The sequence below is a fragment of the Cyprinodon tularosa genome, unplaced genomic scaffold (assembly GCF_016077235.1).
Source record: "Cyprinodon tularosa strain WSP-4 unplaced genomic scaffold, ASM1607723v1 ctg66, whole genome shotgun sequence".
Classification (NCBI taxonomy): Eukaryota; Metazoa; Chordata; class Actinopteri; order Cyprinodontiformes; family Cyprinodontidae; genus Cyprinodon; species Cyprinodon tularosa.
Window position 1 is genome coordinate 3,904,184 of NW_024039407.1, and position 21,913 is coordinate 3,926,096.

General features: G+C 35.9%; 1 protein-coding gene across 1 annotated transcript; it reads right to left on the bottom strand.

Annotated features, from left to right (window-relative positions):
- Positions 1 to 3,686: 3,686 nt before the first annotated feature.
- Positions 3,687 to 20,718, bottom strand: LOC119799432 (tyrosine-protein phosphatase non-receptor type 1-like). Its single transcript, XM_038309325.1, has 10 exons — positions 20,576 to 20,718; positions 20,155 to 20,442; positions 18,922 to 19,012; positions 17,894 to 17,994; positions 12,733 to 12,831; positions 12,498 to 12,635; positions 11,902 to 12,111; positions 11,637 to 11,798; positions 11,353 to 11,513; positions 3,687 to 6,234 (listed from the first exon to the last, which is right to left on the bottom strand). The coding sequence occupies exons 2-10, from the start codon at positions 20,209 to 20,211 to the stop codon at positions 5,949 to 5,951; spliced, it is 1,305 nt and encodes a 434-aa protein (XP_038165253.1). The 5' UTR covers positions 20,212 to 20,442; positions 20,576 to 20,718; the 3' UTR covers positions 3,687 to 5,948.
- Between the last annotated feature and the right edge of the window lie 1,195 nt (positions 20,719 to 21,913).

Genomic DNA, 21,913 nt, shown 5'->3' on the forward strand with positions numbered 1-21,913 from the left:
CTGCTTGGTGTTATGTGTGTGTTCAAAATGACATTAAAGTTTGTCCAAGTTATTTTAAACCAAAAGGGGAAAAAATGCTCTAATTTGTTAAAGCTGAATATAACATATTTTACTCATGTGGTAATTTTTTTATTCAAATAACTCAAAAATATGTAATATGTCTGAATTATGAATTCATCTAATATTCTATTACTTTATTATATAGATATTTGTTTAGCCACTAATTATTTTGTTGCTTTTCTTTTCATGGTAAGAAATATTTTTTTAAATATAAAGTAAATAAAATTAAAAAATTTAAACCAAAAATGGAAATGTTCAAATTTTAACATCTAATTTTATTATACACTGCAAAAACATTCGAAAAATGTGTAAATATTTCTTAAAATAAGTGTATTTACCCTTCAGTTGAGTAGGAAAATACGATGATCTGCCAATGGAATTAGCGTTTTTACCCTTAAAATAAGAAAATTAGATATTATGCACTTGAGATAAGAGACTGCAGTTGTTTTGTCTTATTTTAAATGTAAATGTCTTATCCTATTGGCAAAGTGTCTCACATACCTGCTCAATTCAAGAAAAATCCACTTATTTTATGAAAAAAACAAGTCTTACTTGGATATGCATTTTTTTGCAGTGTATGGAATGACATAGTGTAGAGCCACAAGTAGCTCTTCGGTTCTGCAACTCCTAATATATTTAACTGATAATCTTTCTTTTTTCATGCTTTCCTGTTTCTGTTTTCTGCTTGGAGGATGGTTCACTGCAGTTTGATCTCATCCCTTCACCATTCATGATACTGTCCATCAGAGGGGCTTAAGCCATCTATAGAGTTTAAAGAAGCAGAACTAGACTCCAAAACATGGCAATAACCCAAAGTAGTATGAGGAACCAGGACTGGTGGAGAATAAGGAGAAGTAATCCCAGATCTTGATTTTACTGAGATAATTCAGGATAAGCTCCATATATGCAAGAAAAACATCTGATAGTTGAAAGTAAAATCTTGTTCAGAGTTCCTACTGATACGAGAGGCAGGCAGGTGGTTATCTCAGAGGGCAAACTCACTATCATTGGGGCAAAGGCATCAAATATGCAGAGGTGGGTAGTAACTAGTGACATATACTTGAGTGACTTTTTGTAAAAATTACTTTGGTAGCTGTTCTTTATCATACTTTTTACTTTTACTCAAGTAACATTCTTGTGAGTGTTGGTATGTGTACCTGAGTAACATTTCTGGTTACTTATCCTATAAGTAATGAGAGCAATTTGGGATCAGGTAGAAGTACAATAAACTTTATCCTTTCCTGACACGCATGCATTCCCTACCATAAGGATTGGTTACATTTATGTTGAAAATTTTGATTTAAAAAAGTTTTTCTTGGCTGAATTTGTTATTTTGTAATCATGTTCTTGATTTTAAACGTTCAAATACCAGAATTTGCACATAACTGTCCGTCTGCCATTTTACTGAGGGATTTTTTTTTATTTAATTCAAATTATTAAATTACAGGTGCTGGTCATAAAATTAGAATATCATGAAAAAGTAGATTGATTTCAGTAATTCCATTTAAAAAGTGAAACTTGTATATTATATTCATACATTACATACAAACTCATATATTTCAGATGTTTATTTTGTTTAATTTTGATGATTACAAATGACAACAAATGAAAATCTCAAATTCATCATATCAGAAAATTAGAATATTGTGAAAAGGTTCAAAATTGATGGCCCCTGGTGCCACACTCTAATCAGCTAATTAACTCAAACCACCTGCAAAAGCCTTTAAATGGTCTTTCAGTCTAGTTCTATAGGCTACACAATCATGGGGAAGACTGCTGACTTGACAGTTGTCCAAAAGACGACCATCGACACCTTGCACAAGGAGGGCAAGACACAAAAGGTCATCGCTAAAGAGGCTGGCTGTTCACAGAGCTCAGTGTCCAAGCACATTAATAGAGAGGCGAAGGGAAGGAAAAGATGTGGTCGAAAAAAGTGTACAAGCAAGAGAGATAACCGCACCCTGGAGAGGATTGTGAAACAAAACCCATTCAAAAATGTGGGGGAGATTCACAAAGAGTGGACTGCAGCTGGAGTGAGTGCTTCAAGAACCACCACACACAGACGTATGAAAGACATGGGTTTCTGCTGTCGCATTCCTTGTGTCAAGCCACTCTTGAACCACAGACAGCGTCAGAAGCGTCTAAAGAGAAACAGGACTGGACTGCTGGTGAGTGGTCCAAAGTCATGTTCTCTGATGAAAGTAAATTTTGCATTTCCTTTGGAAATCAAGGTCCCAGAGTCTGGAGGAAAAGAAGAGAGGCACTTCATCCACGTTGCTTGAAGTCCAGTGTAAAGTTTCCACAGTCAGTGATGGTTTGGGGTGCCATGTCATCTGCTGGTGTTGGTCCATTGTGTTTTCTGAGGTCCAGGGTCAACGCAGCCACATACCAGGAAGTTTTAGAGCACTTCATGCTTCCTGCAGCTGACCAACTTTTTGGAGATGCAGATTTAATTTTCCAACAGGACTTGGCACCTGCACACAGTGCCAAAGCTACCAGTACCTGGTTGAAGGACCATGGTATCCCTGTTCTAAATTGGCCAGCAAACTCTCCTGACCTTAACCCCATAGAAAATCTATGGGGTATTGTGAAGAAGAAGATGCAATACACCAGACCCAACAATTCAGAAGAGCTAAAAGCCACTATTAGAGCAACCTGGGCTATCATAACACCTGAGCAGTGCCACAGACTGATCGACTCCATGCCACGCCGCATTGCTGCAGTAATACAGGCCAAAGGAGGCCCAACTAAATACTGAGTGCTGTACATGCTCATACTTTTCATGTTCATACTTTTCAGTTGGCCAACATTTCTATAAATCCTTTGTTTTTATTGGTCTTCAGTAATATTCTAATTTTCTGATATGATGAATTTGAGATTTTCATTTGTTGTCATTTGTAATCATCAAAATTAAACAAAATAAACATCTGAAATATATGAGTTTGTATGTAATGTATGAATATAATATACAAGTTTCACTTTTTAAATGGAATTACTGAAATCAATCTACTTTTTCATGATATTCTAATTTTATGACCAGCACCTGTATTTTACTTAATTAAAAAAGCTTCATGGATGGGAAGCGAAACGTCTTCAAACTTGGAAACAAAGTCCAGTGGATTGTCTTTACCAGCGGATTCTTACTAGACTAATTTTTATAGATGACTTTGTTCTATTTTTACTTGAGTTAAAATAAATCTTGAAATAGTGCTAGTAGTTAAATAAAAATCTTTGGTTACTTTATCCACCTCAAATACACACACAAAAAAACATTTTTCTAGATCTATTTTTAAGGTTTTCTAAGGTTAATTTCTGTTAACCAAGTAAAAACTAATGAATTTCACCAAATAAAATATTACCGTTTAAATCGTTTTTCTGTTTTTTTAATGGACAAAATGCTGAATTCCAAAAAAACTGATAAATTTGTTAAAGATAAGCTTGGAAGAGGCTCTTCACTTCTTGCACAAGTAAAGTTATTTAAATATTGCATATCATTCAGTCCACCATTAATATAGCAGTAATTAGAAATATATCCCTAAATTGATCATTTGCATATTAATAGTCTTTTATATCAACAGATTATATAATAATGCTTTCCAATATATGCTTCAAGAAGAAACAGGACCCCTTTTTTTTTTTTCTTTATTTAAAAATGAAAACAAATGTAAATAAAAAAATACGCTTCTAAGCTCAGCATACGTATAGAAAATGGGAAAACATGGTGCATTTACTGCACAAGTGCTGAGGTTTAATCTGTTAAAGCAGAAAAAGAACTCGGCACACTAAAACCTGATCTGAAATATATATATATATATTTATATATATATATATACTTATGTATAAATTTAATAAGGATGCGTCCTGTGGAGACGACGTTCATACATTCTAAAGAAAGGTACAGCTGTCAGACAAAGTGTTGAACTCTGTTTCGTCCCAAAACGAAGGGTAGCAGCTTAACTAATCTCTTATTTGGACAAACCTGTCGAGTCACAAACGCAGCATGCTTTACAAAAAAAAAACACCAATCATACAGAAGAACACGGCCAGCTCAGGCTCACACCATGATACAACGACTAATCAGAACAGTGCATCGTTTTCATCCCTGTGCTGGTGTTTGGTTTATTTGATTTTTTTTGGTTAGTTTCAATAATCCCTGGTCCCACACTCTACCTCAGAGACCCACACGCACCTCTCAATAAATTAGAATATCAATGCAAAGTTCAATCATTTCAGTGATTCATCTCACAAAGTGAAACTATACTGATTCATTGCACACAGAACGATATTTCCCAAATATCCCATTCTGTTATCTTCTGGGGAGTATGACTTTGGAGTTAATGACTCAAAATTCTCAGAATATTATATTAGACAAATAAAAAAAGGATTTTTAACACAGAAGTGTTAAGTAAGGACTACACAAAGGAATATTTGCTGTCTTGTAAAGTTACTGGTTAGCCCCAAAACAGTGTATTTATGGAGGGAAAGTTAGGTGGAAGGATAAACTGTGGTAGAAAAAGGTGCAGCTTTGCCCCAGGATGGCGGCCCGCTGCTCCTAAAGAGGGAGGGTTACATCTAGAGGTACATTTCTCCAATGTGAGGTCAATACAGTTTAATTAATAATTAATGACTGCCGCTGCAGGAGCTTTAAGAGCCACGGCACACAGGCAGAAACAGGCGTTGGGCTCCAACATGAAAAGCTTTTTTCATTTCTATTCTTAAAATCATCTTTAGTCTTCCTTAATCTGATTATCTGAACTTTTCTTTATTTAATGCTCTGTAAGCTATAATGATATAAAAATAACTAGGAAGGAACAGTTGGAAAATATCGCTGTGTGTGAGGAATCCATATTACTTCGCTTTATGAATCCATTAACCGAAGTGAACATTTTGATATTTTATCTATGAGATGCACGTGTAATGGACATTACACAACTGAGTTATTATTTTTTTTATTATTGCTGGAAAACAGTTGGGTGAGTGCTACTTTGCTCTCTGAACTTTTTACTCGTTTACCATATTGAATATCCCCAGGTATGGGTATAAAATCTACTGTAAAGCATTTAAAGCTGTGTCGTCTTCCATCGCAGGATAAAGCCGATCCTAGAGGAGACACGTCGCCGTACCCCTGCCGCTGCTTCAGGCATTAACAGGGAGCTACCAGTCAGCATCCCGTTAAACTTACGGTAAATGTTGCGTCAACGGTTCAAGAAAATAAAAAGAGCACACTAAACCTGCCTAACAGAGACAACTAGTGTGTAGATATCGTTGGAAACCCACACTTTCATTTATCTACTGGGAGCAAACTGGATTCTTTGTAGTCTTCAGAACTTTGTTTAAACAAAGCTTCTTTTTTAGTGACGTGTTTTTCAGTCCAGCTTAATCAAAACATCATCATCAGTCTGCTCAATTAATCGAGTTTAGGATAAAAAAAAAAAATGGAACAACATTCAAAGGTGTCATTTTGGTAAATAAGAAAGAAGATGCATGTAAATTAGGCAGAGGTCAGAGGTCACTGGTCCCAGGTGTTCAGGCCAGCAGTCCCAGTGCAAACCCTTTCACCTCAGCAGACCAACGTATGTTTTATGGTGAGTCTGTTCGGGTCGGCGCGCACGTGTTTGGGATGTGGCACCTTAGAGAAAAGACAAAAAAAAAAAGAACCCAAGGCCCTGAGCGTTTGGAGATGGCATAAACACAAAGAAAGTTTGGGTTAAGAGGCAGCTGACCATTTACAGCGTTATCACAGGTGAACCTGAATCAGCCGAGCGCCAAAGTATCACCGAACGACCCTCACAGAGTCGAAGCAGGTCGACCTGCCAGCCACGTGCGCTTTGCGACATCATAGATATCCAGAAAAAAAAAAAAAAGAAAGGAAGGAGGAAGGACAGACATCAGTGGAAATAGACGCGATAGCAGACATAAGCACTGAGAGCCAGCGCCGTGCACAGGCACACGTGGGCTGTAAGAGGGGGCCAAAGCCCCGGCGCAGGACAGCCCCCCTTTGGCTGCTCCGCTCCCTCAGACTTCTCCTCCGTCGCCTCTTGATGCTGGGATTTGTTCAGAGCACCTGAGGTCAGATCCTGCATTCCCACATGCCCGTGTGGCAGATCCCCTCCTTCAGGAGGACGCTCCGGAGCAGCTAGGTTTCTTTTTCGCAGCTCTGTGTCGTGTGAAGACCTGGATGAAGAAACAGGATGAAAGAGGATTAGATCAAGGTTCTAGTTTCCCTTTAAGGCAAACCTTCCCTTTATGTATCTCTACCAGGTTCTACGATGATTTTAATCTGACCTGATCAGGACAAAAATACAGATTTAATCTATGTTAACCATTTCTGTCTCTTTATCAGTCTCTAACATCTCTGGACCAATTCTGTCCTTCTTTTCTGTGCATTTATTTATTTTATGTTGGGGAAAAAAAAGTTAACTGATTTTTAAATTTTATTTCAGTTAAGTATGGGAAAAAAGTCAGAATTCTGACTTTAATCTCAGAATTCTGACTTTTTTCTCAGAATTCTGACTTTTTTTATTGTCAGAATTCAGAGAAGAAAAGTCAGAAATCCGAGATTAAAGTCAGAATTATGACTTTTTTTCTCAGAATTCTGACAATAAAAAAGTCAGAATTCTAAGAAAAAAGTCAAAATTCTGAGATTAAAGTCAGAATTCTGACTTTTCTCCCCATACTAAACTGAAATAAAATTTAAAAATCAGTTAACTTTTTTTTTAGCCCATGGCTACAAGCCTTATGTACTTGGACATCGGCCACCTGTTTGGTTGCAATGTTTAATTGTACTGTCCCTGTCAAATAAACAAATAAATAAATAAATAAATAAATTTTCCAGTGGCCCCAATCTTCCGTACATTACTCCAGAGGTCTTGATACAATTTATATATAATTTTAGTCATAAATTAAAGCTCTCTCCTTCAACCTTTCTAAACTCCTGCCTTTATTTAAGCGTTATTATTTAATATGGTCTGAGGCTCAGATGGATCTCCTCGGTCTTTGCACTAACTTGGCGCTCATCGTGGAGTTCTAGGGACTCTTAATAATCTGTTTATTCTTTTTTTTTTCCGTGTGAAATTTCCTTCTAAGCCGTCTCAGATTAATGTGAAACAACATGTTCAACATATTTAGTCAACCTGCCTTTATGTTAATATGGTTTTAAGAAGCAAACTGTCAAACTGCTGCTTTTTAAGAGGCGGTTTCTGTTGTTAATGAGCAGTAAATAAACCACATGTGAAGCAGCATCAGGCTGAAGCAGGTTTCTTAAATCCTATAGAAGGAGCAAAGGGTTTGCTGTGTTTCACGCACAGTTTCTTCATTTTGGTTACAGAGAACTTAGAGCAGATTCTTAAACTGAATGTTATTTATCAGATGTGTAAAGTTTGAACTTCATATTTTAAAACATGAATAAAACATGAATATTAAGTTCTTCAGATTATAGAGACCAATACCCATCTACAATATTCAACCCCTTATTTCCTAAAATGATGAGTAGAATACTCATCATTTCAATTCATCACCATGAATTTTCAGTAACAGAAATCAGCATCGTCATTCCAGATGACAGCCTTCCTCTTTCCTTTTTTTTTTTACTTCAAGTATGGGAAGAATCAGTTTAGAGCTTCTAGTTAAAAAGCTGCAGGATTGAAAGTACTCGTTTCCTATAATTCCAAATTTGACATAAAGGGTTTGAGCTCGTGGATGAATGAATCGGTGTGATATAAAATATCACTCATTGAACAAACTGACCTGCTTCTAAAATCTCCAATATCAGCAAACTGATCAAAAGTGTTGACATAACTCATTGGTTAATAAGAAATTGATCCGTTGTTCTCATACCAGATCTTTCTATTATCCTCTGCTTAAGTAATATACAAACATTTCCTATCATTCCAAATAATAATAACTAATAAATGTATTAGGGCGTCAACTAACGATTATTTTGCAAATCCACTATTCTTTCAATAATGTTTTTGCTTAATCAATTAATAAGTTAATAGCCAAATGCCCCTTAAATAATTTTTTTTTAAGGAATTAAGTCTGGTGAAACTAAAACTTTTCCCGCTAGAGTTCTGGATAGAGCATATTAACAGATGTAAACATTTTTTTTTTATCTTAAATGCAAAATATAATTTTTTTTTTTAACAATGTTGGTATAATTACTGCTCTAAGTGGGTCACTCTGTCAGCTAAAAGCATGTTTTAGAGTCTTTATACTCAAATCAATCATTGTTTACTAAATTAGTTGATGATTATTTCAATAACTGATTAATCACAATTAATCTGATTAATTGTTTCAGCCCTAAAATGTATGTATGATTTATGGTGTTTAATTATAACAGGTCGGTATCGTATTGTAGATGATAAAGCTGCATCAGGACACCCCCAATGAAAACATTTGAGGACCTTTTCGAACACAGAAAGCTTTCTGTAGCAGCGAGCCGTCATTCTGTAACGCCACTTAATCAGATGTCGCCTCAAATCTAAATTCAGACATAATTACAGAGAGTTTACATCAGCAGGGACATCAGGTGCCACTTCATGACAGAGGGACTGAGACAATAGACTCTTCCTGGTTGTTTTCCACCATGTTAGAAAGAAAAAGAGGTTGTTATATGAACAAAACTAAAAAAAAAAAAAAAAAGAACAGTAAGTTTTGATGTTCTTTGAGCCGAGAATTACTAAAAAAACAAAAACAATTTAGCTTCTTACACTTTTAAATAGCACATAAAACCAGGTAAAAATGCTCTCCATAAGTTATCCTGAAAGGAAGTGGGCTGATCCACGAATGATGTGTTCCAGCATTTAAGGGAAAGGTTGGAAGCACAAAGTGTAGAAAAAGGTGATCAGAATTCAAAAGGACTTTTTAAAGGTGTGGATGAAAGCTGTAACCTCTTTAAGAAAACATTTCTGTTTGCTAAAGGCAATAAATCACACATCAAAGTGGCATCACAAGTTTTCTGATGCGGTTTTCTAAACAATAACGGCAGACTAGCTCGGTGTAGCTCCTGTGTTGTTAAACTGGACTGACCTAAACTCAAAGAGAATGTTTGATGTATTGTCAAGAGGAAGATCGAGGCAAACAGCTCACCTCATTAACGCCATGCTGCATTGATAAAGGAATTTTTAAACGAACAGACATTTGCTTGGAATGTATCACGACTTTATTTAGTCAGCTGAAATGAATTAATTTCCCCAAAACATTGTAATTTATTGAGCTCTACCTGCTCAGTGAGTCTGAAATGTGACTCTATACGACTGTAGATCTAAGCAGAGCTGCAGAAGACTGACAGAGCAGTGATCAGCTGCATCTCTGCTGGCAGGCTGGTGGCCTGGCCGTCTGTAAATCACTCAATCTATGAAAACAGGTGGACCTGGAAAAACGAGTGTTATAAATGAATGCAACCTGCTGGCGCTCACGCAATTCAGTTCAAGGAAACAATCTAAATCAGATGGAAGATACGAGGCAGGTGACTGTGGATGATTGTATGAAATCTATCAGCTTTGTCAAAAACCAGGCAAAGTGGTTATAAAAGGCTGCAACCGTGATCATTATTTTAATCGATTTCTCTGTTGTTTATTTTTTAGATTGATCCATTAAAAATAGGATAGAAAAAGGCGACTTAAAGAGGTTTTTTATAAAGAATATAAACAAGAATATAAGCCAGTTAAGGGGTTCTGGACAGTTTATTCACAGAAAAAAAAATTAGTTTTATCTTAAATGCACAGTTAGTGCTCTGACTGGGTTGCAGAAATGGTCATTTATTGTAACGCTATCCTGATAAAGTGCTAATTATGATCATTTAGATTTTTTATCTAACCAATAAAAACAAATTACTTATGATACAAAAAAAAAAAAAAAAAAACTAAAAAAAGGTAAGTTTTGAATTTTATTTTCAATGTTTTTCTTCCTCTTTTTCTCCATTGAGGTATTGGCAAATTCAAAGGATATGATTAAATGTGGTTACTAAGGGATGTTTAGTGATATTAATCACACTTCATTACATAATTGGTGTCCTGAAGAAACCTATTTTGAATTTGTATATTTTTCCAAGAATGTTTGTGACTTTTTTTGGCCCTGGTTGCTGTTGCAAATAAAAATAACACAAGAACGACCTCAAAGAATTACTTAAGAGTGTTTTTATCATCATTTTTATCAAGATAGAACCACAACATTTCACAAGATTTCAAGGCCATATTGCTTAGCCTTTTTGTTTTTCAGGAATCTGCATACTTCAGTTAACGAGTAATCGATTACTAAAATAGTTTTACGATTAATCATGATTCTTTCTGCCCTAAAAAAAAAAAAAAATCTCTTACCCATCATTAGCATGGAAATGAATCAGCCTTCAGTCCTACCCTACCAGTTACACTCACTTTCCTTCCCCCTTGATCAGTTGGATTAATGTACGGTTGGATAAATTAATGAATGTTCTATAGTCGATCTATGTGTAGAAATAACTAAAGTTAAACAATCTTCATCTATAAAGACATATGTGCCCATTTGCATCCTGCATAATATGAAGTTTGGATCAATTCCCTTGTTAATTTAACCAGGCAGCCAATTTTAGACCTGCTTTCTACTAATCATAGTCCTCAACTTTTAAATGTACATAAAGAGAACAAGTGCTAACTGCTCAAAAATCTCAAAAAGTCATCATGGGCACATATTCCAGCAAATCAAACTAAAATGTGAAGCTGCTTACACAGTCTGTTTATGGTATTATTTTGATTATTTGTCAGTCATAGGAAGGACTGCTGACATCCGAGTTATTCAGTCGACATTTACTGACACCCTCCACAAGCTACCAAAACGTGCTTTGGAAGAAAACGTTGCATATTATAACGTATATAACTATTTACATGGAAAGTTCAGAGAAGTAAATCTAATGTTAATTAACTTCAGTAATGAAACCCAAAGCATCAGGCTTAGAGTCATTTAACAAAGACGGATGCATTTTAGTTCATTTTAATGATTTTGGCTCAAAGCCGTAGATGAATAAAGGCTAATTCAAATACTTTTTTACAGGAATGTTATGTTATACCCACATGAATGCTAACGTGATGGGGAAGACAGCTGATGCAAAAGATCAACTAAAAAAGCTGGCCATTAATTAATGTGTGAAAATAGAAGAGGGGAAAGCTGCAGCCGTTAGCGGAACGTAAAGCAAAGCCACTTTAAAGATTTAGGGGAGATTTCAAAAGGTGTTTCTGTTTAATGAAATAAAAATACATCTTTAAAAGGGATCCTGAAATATCTTTTGATGAGACATTATTCAGCATTTTAGATGCTTACCCCTGTTTGGGAATTTCCACACAACGGATGACGTCTACATTATCTGGGAAAAAAGTTGGCTGCATCCTGCCGTTGTGAGGGTCCCTGGGAGGAGGAACAGGAGGGGGCGGGGTGAACTCTGGAGGATCGTCTTCCTCTTTAGAGAGCTCTTTCCATGACTCCTTAGGAATAAAAAAAGAATAATATATGATTTAAAATGTTACCCCCTTCTGCCAACATTATTCGTTAATCTGAGAACAGATGCTCCGATTAACATCAGGAAGTGAGAAAAACAGGAGAGGAACCTGGAGAGATGTGTCTCCTTTGATGTACTTGGCACCTTCAATGACGGCCAGGTAGGAGAAGCGAAGCTGATCTGCAGTTTGAATCAAACCCATTCGGTAACGCCGCATCTCCAGCAGCACGTCACGAATTCGTACTGAAGAAGGGTCTTTGCGGAGCGACATCTGCGAATAAAAGCAAAACACTGTTTGAATTTCACAGATTATTTTATCAAATCATTTCAAATCAAGCTTTCTTTTTGAGTTTATAGATCAAGTCTGCACAAACCAAGAGAAGGCAGGTGTCCACCAGACAGAAGGTCCCAGAACGACCAATCCCGGCACTGCAGTGCACCACCACAGGCCCGTGCTCTGAATTCAGACAGCCCGACTCTCGCACCTTGAAGAGGAAGTTGAGGAAGGATGCGGGAGACTCTGGCACCCCAAAGTCAGGCCAGGTGGTGTAGTGAAAATGTAAAATTTCACGGGTCTCCTGAGTCTGAAGGGACAAATTAAGAGGTAAGAGATAAAAATGAAAAATATTAAGCAGGACTTTTTATTTAAGTCCTTTTTTTTTTTTACTGAGAACTGAAAATAGCTGCAAAGAAAGTATGCAGTTTTTAAATTTGAAACTGAAAAAATGCGGATAAGAGAAGCGAAAAGAAGGAAATCCGTTTCATATGATGTTTCAGTTCTTCAGTCCTGATCAGCATAATTTTTTTTTACTTTACGGGAACAAACGAATAAAAAAACCTAATGTTTGTGGGCTGCAGTCACACACAATAGCCGCCTTTAACAGAGCTAGCACTCAGCTTCAGGATCCTTTTTGTAACAAACCATTGATTGTGCCTCTTCACCACCCCGACAGAGAGAGGAACAACTCACAGATAGATTTTCCAGCTCCAGCTGACGGACCGTGTAATACGACTTGATGTCCTCCGAGACGAGAGTGACCTTGAAGTTGGTATCTTCAAAGATGGCGTCTTTCTCCTCTTTGTGTGGCCAATATTGGGCACATTTAATCTAAACCCAAATTAGAGAGCATGTTATAGACGAGGAACGTGATGTAAAGTAAAAGTCAGAGATAAAGAGATAACTAGATCCAGCAGTGGGGGCTTACAGAGCCTTTCTCTACGACCCGGTTCAGCATCACCACACCGCGGGTCCGCTGCTCCCACACCATCTCCCAGAAATGACCGCATGTACTTGGAAGGGGTCCCTGGACAGAAAAACAGAAGAGAAAACATTAGATTGAAAGCTTCAACTTCTCGTACACTGGAAAAACTATCTAGAAATAAGTAAAAATTTCTTAAATTAAGTGTATTTACCCTTAATTTGAGTAGGTAAATGAGATAGTAACAAGTATTTTTACTCTTAAAATAAAATTATTAGATAATATGCACTAGAAAAGACAAACCAATAGTTTTCTTATTTTAAGTGTAAATTGTCTTGTTCCATTGGCAAAATGTCTCTTTTACCTCCTCAATCCAAGAACAAATTCACTTTTTTTAAGAAAAAAATGCTAATCTAGATTTAGATTTTTTTCCAGTGTATTAAAGCGAATTTCATTGACCTGGAAAATTCAATCTCATTTTTTGTAATAAAAAGTTTCATTTTTTTTCCTGAATTAATAAAATATTTTTATTAATTATTAATAAAAAAAATATAACATTCTGTTCTTCTGAAAACATTTTTAAATTAAAAAAAAATTCTAAAAAATGTTTTCTGAATGAACAAGATATTTTTTTATAATAAACAAATGTTATGTTTTTCTCAAGCAATAAAATATTTTTTGAGAAAAAAAAATTTAAACATTCTGTTTCTCTGAATGAATAAAATATTTTAAATAAGGAAAATAAATCAAAACATTCTGTTTTACTGAATTTACAACGCATCTTTTTTTAAATTACAAGATTATCTTATTTAAAAACTATTAAAAAGCCATGTTTTTTTTTAAATGAACCAGCTAAACTCTCAATAACTAAGAGACAAGAGAATTTCCAAGTATCTTAATCACAAAAGAACATAAAAACAAATTAAACTCAAAGAAATGGGAAAGAAAAGCTGCTTAGAAATCTGAAATGCCAACAGTAAGAGAACATCAATGAAATAATAGCAGCATTTTTTCTGTAATTCAGAAAAACAGACCAGATTCTTGTTTTTCTAGGTGAATGAATGAAGGCTACTGTATTCTAGAAATAGACTTATAGGAAAGAGTTAACACTGTATAATGACAGACACAGCCTTCCTCTGCATTTAGAGTTACATTTCTTACAGGGCAGGTTTTTCATGATTAGTATTTATTCTTATAAGAGATCATAAGATATTTTTTAAGGAAGTTGGATCACTGAGAGGTTGTTCAATGATTTTTCTGCAGCAAAAAAGAAAAATACTGCAAAGGTCAACGCAGAGCTTCTAAGACAGAGATGCTTGGGACCCGGGGATCACGATCAGCAGGATGTGTCTCTAATGGCCCAAACCTAGGATGGTTTGATACCATTCTGACAGCAAATCTTTCACATGTGGCAGTGTTTAAAAGTTTCTGGCACCCCGTGGGAAGCAGGAAATGCCAAATGCTGCGAGTGGATGAGGTTCCAAATCTGATCTGGGTTATAGACCAGGGTCCAGATAGCCTGGATTATCAATTAATCTGTTTCAGAGTCTCACACTGGCCTAAACTTTCTAACACCTGCAGTTTTGTTATCAGACGGTATATCCGCTCCCTCCTCAGTATGCCATGCAGTGACGTTTTTTTTAACCAAAAACTGTTTGTAAATTTTCCAAAAACTATTCAACTATTTTGGGTTTTTCCCCCCAACTATTTATGACTTTCAGAGTAAAAAAAATTACAGTTTCCTGTTGACCTACGTCATGTGACCTGCCCTCACTTCCCAGCTTAGAAGAGAGAGCTGCAGCTGAAACATTAGTCGTTAAATTTTATGTCTATGGCTACGTTCACACAGCTGCTCCTCACACTCCACACACATTTTCCTTTCCCCGCCCTCCCCAACCGTCCAGACTAATATTCACATGCAGCAGTCGGACTTTGGTCTGAACGGTTCACGGCCCCAAAGTGACCCGGATGTGCAGAGGGAGAAGATGGACGTCACAGCAGCTCTGTTTACGGAAGCAATGATGAATCTCCATAATAATATGACCACATCATAAGATGAAGAACTGTAAGAGACATCAGAGCACAACTGCTTACGCAGGCCTGCACCTAATGCGATGAGCAATGGGAGCTGGGAACTGACATAAAAGCATAAAAGTCAGATTTCAAAATGATAGTTTTTATAGGAAAAGAAGACTAATTGTCCATCTTCAGGCACCTCGAAAACTATCTGAAACTTATTCGATTTAGTACACTATATAAAAGTAGTACAAATAATTTTTTTCCAGGTCAGAAGATCAGAATTGGACCCTTCAGTCTGCCTTATGATGGTAGGATACGGTTCACATGTGTAAAAAAAATAGATAAAATTTGGCTTTATGGCTCATAAAGCAGGAAAAACCTTTTTTACCCTCTCTTAATGCATTGAAACACGTAACATGCTAAATTATCAAGCTGTATTAAACAGACATGAAAACAGCAGATGGTCTCTAATACTGATTGTATCCCTAAAGTATACCTATACTTCAAATATAAATTTAATATTTCATATTTAATTAAGAAATGTCAACATATTTTATTGTGTTTTATTGTGATTTTGGGCCATAAATCGACACAAAGCAAATGATTGGAAATGAGTTGCTTTTGATATAGTATATACAAAAATCTATACTTGTATGCAGCCCCCTTTAATTAAAATCACTCAGTAAAATCCTCTGCAACTTACTAGAAGCCTCTTAATTAACCCAACTGTTATAGCTGCAGCTGTTTAGTGGTGGTTTGTGCAGCATTAAGTCCAAACAGATATAAATAATCCAAGTTTTGAACATCTTTCAGATTTCTGATCATTACCCTAGAAGGGAATAAATATGACAAAGCTGCAGCACATTAAGCAGAGAAGCAGCCAAGAGGCCCATGGTAACTCTGGAGGAGCTGCAGGGACCACAGCCAGGTGGGAAAATCTGATACAAGGATAACTATTAGCCCTGCAGACCAAACCTCTGTAACCTGACTCCGCCAGATGGATTTGCTCTGCGTATCCATCTGGAAACCTTCCGTTGAAGTAATTTTGGGAAGGGGCGAAAATACTGGTTAGCTGATTGGCCTATGTTGGTGATAGACGGGCCAAATAAACCAATCAGACCAACGAAGCATATGACGTAACAGAGCGACGACGAAGAGGAGCCAATTGATAGATCAAACTCTTGCCGAAACCAGTCGGGAGAAGAGCAAAAACATCTTTTCCTCTGAGAAAAGCCTCCAGAGCAGTGTTTTGCTCTTCTTTCAGTGAAGAAATACTCTGTAATTCCGATAAAACTTGCTCAATAGCCACGCTAACGCTAGTTTCATCGGCTGAAGCCGCCATGTTCTTTAGACTGAACTGTCGCGCTTCTCGTTGCGTCACACCTCAACCTGCCTCAAAGCCAACGCTGATTGGATGTTCGTTTGGTGAACGGCTCCAAATTTTCTTCAACGGAGAGTCTCCAGACTGATTAGAGAGTGAAACCTTGAAAGCTCGCGAGATCAGGATGGTCTCACGAGGCTAAAAACTCTGGCCTTTAGAGAAGCAATTTAAGGGGGAGGAGTTGATGAAATGAAGCCAGAATTAGTCCCAGCTGCAGTTTAACACTAGTTGCGTAGAAAACACAGCAGGGAGCTGTGGTATGATACAAAAAAAAAAGAAAAACAAACCCAGACATTTATGCAAACCAACACTGCACATCCCCCCTAGACAAACCATCCTCTGGGAGGAACACGGTGGTGGCTGCATCATGGTATAGACATACCTCAAAGGTCTTCCACCTGTAAGTGTAGGCGGTTCTAAAAAACAATGCAAATTCTCGGTCATCCGGGTGTTGTTAACCACAAAACTGGCTTTAATAAGAGGCAACTGACTGAAGCCTGTTTTGTGTCAAAAAAGATAAAATAAATTAGAAAATCTGAGCTAAGCTCAGCCTTTTTCCGATTTTAAATACGTTTTGTGGCGGTTCTACAAATTATTAAGTCAGGGGACCTAAACAAAAAGTTAAGCCACGCCGTTTAGATTTTCATTAGTAAATAACTTTGAAAATCTTTCTACTTTTCCCTTCCTAATCCACAATCATTGTACAGCATATGGGAAATATGAAGGGGAATGGAGACTTTTGCAGGGCACTGGAACTCCAGGTGAATTCACAGCATGTGTTGATAAGAGCTCACATCTGAAACTCCCCTTTCAAATATGTAAATAAAGGTAGATATATCTACTTACACAAACTAAAGATTCAAATTATCTGGATTAAAACTGAAGCTTAGTCTTTACATTTTATGAACATTACAGCGGGAGCACCAGCATGTACATTTTAAATGAAGTATAAATCTGCTGGTGGAGATTCTCAGTCATCCAGGTTATAGTCATTCCAAAAAAGTAAAAACAAAAACAATCCGGTTAAAAACAAAGTCCAGTGGATTGTTTTTTAACTTTTTGGAATAAGTTTAAATCTATTTAAACTTGTCCTCTGGGAAGAGGCTTCACAGCATCCACTGCAGGTCCAGCAGGTTTTGCAACAACCATTTCCCCCGCTGCCATCAGACTGTTGAACTACTGAACTCTAAACCAGACTCTGCATCACATTATTTTGCACTACCAATGTTGCAGAACTTTTATAATCTTTTTAAATAGGACACAACTCAAATTTTCTACTGCATTCTGCACTATATTATTTTTGCGCTGCACTGACTGTTTTCATGTTAATGCCTTTTTGCACTATTTTCTAAACTGGTTTCTTTTTTCCTCTACATTGTTTACATTCTGATCACTGCTGCACTTTCTATTGCTAATGTTTATCTACTCCAACTGCAATATCATTACACTGTTGTAAGCTGCACGCAACGAAATTTGGTTTTGTATACACTCTGTGCAAATGACAATAAAGTTTGTCTATGTCTAAGTCAACTTTCATCCCATACAAAATATAACAAGTTTATTCTTTGTTTTTTGTGTGTTCAAAACTGTAGTAGGTTACTACTACTGCAATTTATTTACTGAAATGTTTGCATGTAAGGATTAAATTACTACTGAGATTATTTTCTTACAGGCTTTACATAATAGATAAGTTTGATTGTCAAAGCAGCTTCGTTCAGAGTACACTGTCTTAAAATCTGAGCACAGAGAATCTTCCTGGATGCTTACCTGAGTAAGAATATATTTTCTCTGCGCCTCTTCTGCAGTTATAAGGCTGGCATTAATGTAGTCATTTGAACCAAGCTGCAGACATATCCTGCTGTGGTCAACTGTAGAAATGGAGGGGAGAAGAGAAACAACAAATTATGTTTGGTTTTATTTTGTTGACTTTTTTTTTTAAATCTAAACAAACTTCCTACACATCACCCGCCCCTGTGAGAAAACAGGTGCTGCTGGACAAACTAAAACAGCACGACCGTGTGAATTCAACTCTGAGATACACTGGCTGAAGAATCTTTGAGATAAAAAACAAACAGCACAAGTTAAGTTTCAGGTTCCTCATTCTCACATCTCGTTAAAAATGAATATGAAAAACTATAACAATTTGCAATGCAGGCTGCACAATTTTGCATAGTTTATTCAGTGTGAAAAAAAAAAGAGGAAACCACCAAAGTTCAACAGTTAAACCCTGACGTATTATTTTTCTTCCAGATAATTATTTTCTCAATGTTGACGTATAATGTGTATAATTAGGTGAAAACATAAGAGTAGTTTAATAGAGAAAGAATAATTAAGCACAGATAAAACTAATAATATATACAAAGTAGGTTAATTGGATTATTTGTTGTCTCTTCCAGTTCCTTATGAGAATTTAGAAATTACAATTATAAAAATATTTAAAAAAAATTATTTTAAGATAGAATTGGTTATAACCACCATACAATCATAACTTTAACCTAATAGTCTAGAACAAAATAAAGCAGCCTTGCAGTATCCTGACAGCCCATTTGTATTGATAGACATCTGTGCTTTTACTGTTACATGTTTATAGCGCTGCCTGAGGTCAGAACCCAGTGAGCAGGCTTATTTGTGTATATTCCACAGTAATTTATCAGGCATAATGATGCTGGTACTTTGTCAAACGAAAACACGGTACATCTTAGTTATTAATTTTGAGAATCTTATTCTTTTTTTCCAAAGCATCCGGGTCATTTTTGAACACCTGCAGCGGCGAAGGAGGGCAAAGAGCAACTCACAGGGGCTGACGTCCCGGTAACGGTTCCGATTCTTGTTTTCGGGAAATTTGGCAACCTTACAGGGTGATTCACAAGACTGCTGGCGAATCTCCTGTGGGAAAATAAACCAAAGGAATTACAAAATCAGTGTTATACATTTAAGAGAGTTTAAGCATGACAAAACTAAATCTATACATGTGTGGAAAATCCTGTGGGGTGGGGGCCTCTTGCTTGGCCTCTTCCTTCCTAAATTTTACTTTGCTAAAACAAAACCTCAAAATGCTGTTTCAAAAAGTAGCCTGTTGATGTTAAACATAGAAAGACAAACATTTATTCCCAGTACACTCATTTAAAACAATGGTACCTTTACCTACATCTTTTAAAAAGCTGCTATTTTTCTATTATTTTCAGCTAGTTAAGTCCAGGGCGAGCTAAAGTCTCAATAAAGCTTCTCTTTAATGCATAAAAATAATTAGTCTGACAGCAGTCATTGGATTAATCAATGCTCAGGGTGGTGGGAACATCCTGAAAGATGTAAAAAAGAAAATTTGACAAATTGCCTTTTGTGAACAGCTGCATATTCCAGTTGAATGTAAGTTCTTTAGATGTGTCAACACTTTACCAAGGACATCAAAAACATGTGAACTAGGACTAAAACCAACTCACATTATCTCTGACAAATCTGCAGAATGAAAGAATTTCCAGTCATATTTATCCCCCAAAAAAGCCAGAAACAAAAAAAAGTAATGTATATAAATTAATAACTTATTAGACGACATTTAATCAAATAGTTGTTGAGGTTTTTAAATATATTTAAGCTACTATGTGTAATAACACACTTTAGTTATAAGCTCTGTGATGAATTTGGAACAGAAAGTGATAAAAATTCAAAATGAATTTAAGATCCACGGCCATGTTGACACACACTAAAGGTGAATATGGAGAAAACCATCTATGAATAGTAAACAGAGCAGGTTTTTAACGACAAAATAAGCTGCTTAAAGTTAATATGAGGAGATGAATGTGTATCATAGCGTATAGATTCAAATGAACACCTCGGTGATGATGGGACGTCCTTCTAGATAACCATCCCGTTCAGAGACATGAATCATCTCAAACGGCTCCGATTAAAGAACAGGAGCGAACAAAAAACACACACGTTGGACATTTTATAAAGGGACTTGCTCTAAGAAGGAGAAAGCTTAGCCCTAGGTTTAATGTTCCCCCTCCATTATCATTATAGACGGTTCCAACCTCATAAACGGAGTTCCAATTCCCAGTTTCGTCGATTTCCCAGAACTCGGCTTCCATCGTTTATACGGTCCAGCTTCCGCACCTTCTTGTTCCCAAACCCAGAAGTTAAAAACTGCGGCTCCTCCGCTGATAAAGCCGTAGTAAAGCGTAGTTAAGCAATTTCCTGTGTTAGCTCCCAACTGTCCGGCTGCTAACAGTAGGGCTGCATAGATCACCGCCTTGGCCTGTTCTTTAGCGGAAACACGCCGCTAGCTCCTCCTACACCTCGTAGCTGCCGTCCTTGGCTGACTAAGAGAGAGAGAAAAAACGAGCAGAGACTTGTTTTGAAACGTATTAACATTCTTTTGTTTCCATCCAGATACTGGCTATTAAGTTATCGTCATATTCTGAATGCAACTGCGTGAGAGGATAACGCTCTTACCATTTTTACAACAATGGAAAAGACTGATATGCGAGGGCGCGCGGAGGCATCTTGCTTCTCGAAAGAAATGCGTTCGGTTTGTTAGGTAGCGCGCACGTAAGCCCACGTTTTTAAAGTGGAAAGGTTACGGCGGTGGGTACGCCATATTGGGAGTGGCGATTTAAAACATATACTCAAAACATATATATATATCAGGGTTGTAACGATACTAAAGTTTTCAACTCAATACTGATATTCGATATTTTTATTATTATTATTTTTATTATTATTATATTATAATATTCGATACCATTTCCGATACCACAAGGCTAAAAACAAAGACCCCAAAATTTAACATAAATATTTTTATTCATAAATAAAATACAATAAATAAATAGATACAATAAAATGATAAGAGCAATATTTTGAGTTTGTATGGTACAATATTAAGCAAGCTTGATAAAAAAATAAATAATTAAAAGTTGTCCTTCCTTGGCTATGCTTTACACACGTAACAGTGACACTAGCCAAACCAGTTACCAAACAAAAATGAATGCTGTATTCCAGAAGGGAAGAGGATACTTTGGGTTTAGCTGCTTAATAAGTTGTTGGAACCCAGGTTTCTCCACAGTTAAATAGGAACCTGCTCCATACATATGAACTATGCCACAGCTCTGTTTATTTTCATTGCTTCTAGGGACTTGCCATCATATTTCTGTAGTTGATCAAACATGGATGGTAGAGTGGGCTGTGTTTGATGGTGTTTGGACACAGGTTTACTTCTCTCTGCCTCATTCTGTGACTTAAATTGAGAAAATAACACTTTTCAGTGGTATCGATACTTTTGAAAATGAGTATTGTATCCAGATACAATGATTTAGTATCGATACTTTTTTGACAATCAATACTTTCTAACATGTAATACTATATATATAATATATATAATGTAATACTATATATATAAATATATAAATATATATATATATATATATATATATATATATATATATATATATATATATATATATATATATATATATATATATATATATATATAAATATATATATATATATATATATATATATATATATATATATATATATATATATATATTTATATATATTTATATATATATTTAACAGTATTTTCATTTAAATTATAATATTAAATATTAAAATATTAATAATAAAATAAATATTGTTAAGACATTTTGTTTCAACTTTGACAGGAAAGCCAAAGTAGAGTTAAAAAACACACATTTTATATTTTTTTAACTTCACATCAGATTTTAATAGTTTATTCTGATGTCAGACCGTGGAAACACAGGTACAATTATACTTAAAAACTATTTTTATGCT

What these genes read in the sequence shown, in the direction of transcription:
- LOC119799432 (XM_038309325.1), bottom strand. Translation starts at nt 20,211, where the DNA reads ATGGAAGCCGAGTTCTGGGAAATCGACGAAACTGGGAATTGGAACTCC. An exon ending in TGGAGCTGGAAAATCTATCT is followed by an intron (nt 12,112 to 12,497) that starts GTGAGTTGTTCC and finishes TTGTCCCTTCAG; the next exon opens with ACTCAGGAGACCCGTGAAAT. An exon ending in AAGGAGACACATCTCTCCAG is followed by an intron (nt 11,514 to 11,636) that starts GTTCCTCTCCTG and finishes TTTATTCCTAAG; the next exon opens with GAGTCATGGAAAGAGCTCTC.